This window comes from Austrofundulus limnaeus, unplaced genomic scaffold (genome assembly GCF_001266775.1).
Source record: "Austrofundulus limnaeus strain Quisiro unplaced genomic scaffold, Austrofundulus_limnaeus-1.0 Scaffold1808, whole genome shotgun sequence".
NCBI classification, from domain to species: domain Eukaryota; kingdom Metazoa; phylum Chordata; class Actinopteri; order Cyprinodontiformes; family Rivulidae; genus Austrofundulus; species Austrofundulus limnaeus.
Genome location: NW_013954210.1, coordinates 12057 through 15797, shown reverse-complemented (window position 1 = coordinate 15797; position 3741 = coordinate 12057). Strand labels below are relative to the sequence as shown.

Here is a 3741-nt window from a genome sequence, read left to right as displayed (position 1 = left end):
CAACAGAGCTGCTTCATGGAAGAAGAACCTCAGCTTAGCCTGTTAGCTTTAGCGTTAGCGCTATATACTGTATGTATTAGGTCGGCGCTAGCGCAACAAACTAACAAGCTAAACTGAGGTCCTCCATCCATATTTTCAGTTACAGGCTGAGTCATTTCTATGTTCTCATTTAAAAGAGCCATTCGTCAGATATTGTCCAAGATTAACCTTCAGGGTGGATATAGCTCGCTCACACCGAGGACCTATCCACGTCATCATTTACCCAGAATGCTTTGTGTGTAAATAAAATGGCTCCGTCTGTGTTAAAATATATTTTAAAAAAATTACAAAACTAAACATCCCACAGTATTTTTACTGTCTTTATTTTACAGTTAAAATAAATGTTTATCAAATAAAGTCTAATGTTACAACTAATCAGGGATCCCTTTAAGAAAACCTGTTATGGCTTGAAATGAACAGAGTTCTGTCTCTTTAAAGGAGGCCTTCTGAGACCAAGGTCAAAGACAGGTGGAACTGTTTATTCCACCCCTAGGTGACCACTACAGCTGTATTATGAAAACTTAATAAATATATATAAAAAGATGGCCACCACAGTTATTCAACATTAGACAATACAAAAACGGCTAAAACCGTGTCAGTTTTATAGATACTGAGCTAAAATTTCATGTGACRGAAACAACTACAACGTCATCATTTCACAACATTTCTCGTCATTTCCCGCTTTGTTTCTGTCCGTTTTCCCACAGAAGCCGACCCAAAGCATGTCCTGCCTTACAGCCATCTGAGGAGGACTTGTGGCCAGGCGTGGCACACCATCCGCTCRCTGAAGGAAGACTGGCAGCGACTGCAGCAAGGCCAGAAAGCTGCCATGTAGGATCAAAGCTCACACTGACTCCGTCCACACGTGTCTGTTTGATGGAAACTAACAAAGAGCTTTTCCCCCTCTTTCTTTCAGCATGAGCTTGCTGAGGCACAACTCTTCACTGTCCAAACAGAAGAACGAGATGGTGTCCATGTACCAACGGCTCATAGCCAAGCTGGACTTCTTCACCACCAGCCTTCACATCGACATGGACAAATATCAGGAGCAGACGGCCACGGGGATCGGTGCGTGATGAGCAGTGGTGGGCACCAGCCRGCTAAAGCACAAATCCGCTAATTGCGGACCTAAATATTTCGTTTGCGCTTTAGCAGTCTTACTAATTTTTATAATTCATAAGTGGATTTGCACTTTCTAAAATTAAAATGCAGTTCCGCTAATAACTAATTATCTACCAGTCGTCATTAACTTGAGCAGCGGAAGGTATGGCTGTCAATGAATCACTACACACGTGGTCTATCCAACACCACCCCTCCCAGATAAACACACTTATTGGAAAGGTATACATCCTTGCTGACTGTTGCATTCGGTCACGGTTCTCATTTCCCACAATGCTTTGTGTTTGCTTACGTAGCAGGAAGGTAATAGCAAAAACAGTTAACGTTTGTAATCCATAATWAAATTTTGTATGTATTGATTTATTTTGCTATACAATCAGAGCTCCTTTAAAAAAAAAGTTTAAACGCTGYAGCTCAATACTTGACGTAATTGGTCGAAGCAATCGGCCAACGGGGTTAGAGACTCAGAAATTATTTAKAGATMTTATGCTGACGAAGACTGACATCTAGTGGTCAACTGGGCAACTACATGGAAAACTTTAAAATCTAAGCTCTTATTTTGAAGATAAGATAGTTTCCTGTACTCTGTGCTTTCGTTTCCCATCACAAATCAAATCCGTCATGTACCCAGAATGCATCGCTTTAGTTTTTCAATAAATAGTTTTAAAATTACTTTATTGATGCTTCTTTAATGAAAAATCTACAACCAACAAAAGAAAAAGACAAAGAAGCAGCCGAACTAGCAATCCTCAACAACGTTTTAAAGAATCAGCCGAACTAGCAAGCCTCAACAACGTTTTAATTTTTACGCCAGGAGCTAAAGGTCTGTTTCAGGAAATCACATCCCCAGCAATCGGTGGTTGTAGAATTAAGTTGTAAAAGAGTTTATACACCACTTGTTGGAAGTGTTGTGCATATATTTTACATGAATAGTTTCCAGCTAGTAAGTGTCAAATTGAACTTGCACTTTAAAATTAGCTTCCGCTAGTTTTTCTATGGCATAAGCGCTTTTGAAGTTGCGGACCTAAATATTTTCATAAGCGCTTTATAAATTGCGGAGCTAAATTTTGGATTAGTGCTGCCCACCACTGGTGATGAGGCAGAGAGTTTCACAGCTAGGCAGCTCAGTCAGAACTACACAAGTGTCTGTGAAGATTAATGTCTTTTAATGTTTCAGCTTCAGAGAAACTTCTGGGTGTGTGGAGGGAAATGGAGCAAACTGCTATCAGCTGTGGTCAGGTAGGCCTGAGTTTGTGCTTTTATTTAAGACGTTTCTTATAAAATAGATTAAAATGTCTGCGTGTGTGTCAAGCCCAAGGTGAGTGAACTGGAAGAGGAGATGATGAAGCTGCAGCCAGACATCGTGGATGTGCAGAGGCAGCCGTTTAGGAGCGGAGAGGCCTTGGACACCCTGTAAGTTACATTAAAAGAAGTAATTCTCTTTGAGCTCAGGCTCGGCTCACTTTTTTTTTTTTTTTTTGATCCTCAGTGAAGGAAAAGCCATGGAGCTGTTCCGCAAACTCAGGGAGAAACCTCGAGGTTTGGGCTTTTTACTATTTGTTTCTTGTGGTGTCTCGCATGGAGGGAAAAAAACCTCATGTGCCTCTGGTTTCTCTTCTTCAGACCAAAGGTGTCCAGGAGACAGTCAGGAGGTGGTGCGTCTGGTGTTTCAGAGRGTGCAGTTCTACGAGAGGAAGCTCAAAGATTTCTACACACACCTCAGGTACCACTAGACACACATACCTTACAGTAAGTTTATAAAAAAAATCTGTTAACAATCATGTATTTAATAAACCAACCTACTCAGTCACATCTCGTTTTGTTTCTCGATGCACAATCCAGTTGCAGATTTTCCTTCATAATTGTTTCTTGTAATGCGTGTCCTCAGTAAGACGGCGCTGTGTCGTCAGCGCGTGATGGAGCTGCTGCCCAAGGTGGAGGGCGTGGTCCTGAAYATGGCCGAGAGCGAACAAGTCCTGATGAGTTTGCAGGAGAGACGGCAGAGGGAGCTGTGGAACCTGCTCAAAGTCGCCTGTGTGAGGAAACACGAGCTGTTCAGASTCTCTCGTTTGAGCTCCATGTTTAAATATACATTCTGCACTCCGTTGATTAAAAAAATACAATTAATGTCCATTCAGTCAATTTTAAAATGAGCATTTTATAGAATGTCCACATGGTGCACACGCTGTAACCTGTGTGAACAAACAAGAGTAAAGCGAGTCATCTTGTTTCATGCAGAGCAAAGTTCGAAGCCCTGTGAGTGGAAGTCCTGATGGATTACGAACCCCTTCATCAGTGCCCCCGCTGCTGACCCCCAGACCCAGCCTACAACAGTTGAGTTCACTTAAACACAAAAAACAAGATCGCTCAGACCTGTTGTTTACAGGGATCCACGATTAGTTGTAACATTAGACTTTATTTGATAAACATACATTTTAACAGTAAAATAAATACTGTAAAAATACTGCAGGCTGTTCAGTTTAGTGAATTTTTAAAAATATATTTTAACATGACGGAGCCATTTTATTTACATGCAAAGCATTCTGGGTAAATGATGACATGAATAGGTCGTCGGTGCGAGGC

At 41.3% G+C, this 3741-nt stretch overlaps 1 protein-coding gene across 1 annotated transcript in view; it reads left to right on the top strand.

The window, feature by feature from the left end:
- The window catches only part of ikbkb (inhibitor of nuclear factor kappa B kinase subunit beta), a 25486-nt gene that overhangs the window by 19971 nt on the left and 1774 nt on the right, over positions 1–3741 (top strand). The window contains exons 13-20 of the mRNA XM_014033693.1: positions 747–870; positions 956–1107; positions 2336–2397; positions 2471–2571; positions 2648–2697; positions 2782–2881; positions 3047–3194; positions 3397–3491. Coding sequence (XP_013889147.1) covers positions 747–870; positions 956–1107; positions 2336–2397; positions 2471–2571; positions 2648–2697; positions 2782–2881; positions 3047–3194; positions 3397–3491 — 832 coding nt within the window. The remainder of the gene's footprint in view (positions 1–746; positions 871–955; positions 1108–2335; positions 2398–2470; positions 2572–2647; positions 2698–2781; positions 2882–3046; positions 3195–3396; positions 3492–3741) is intronic.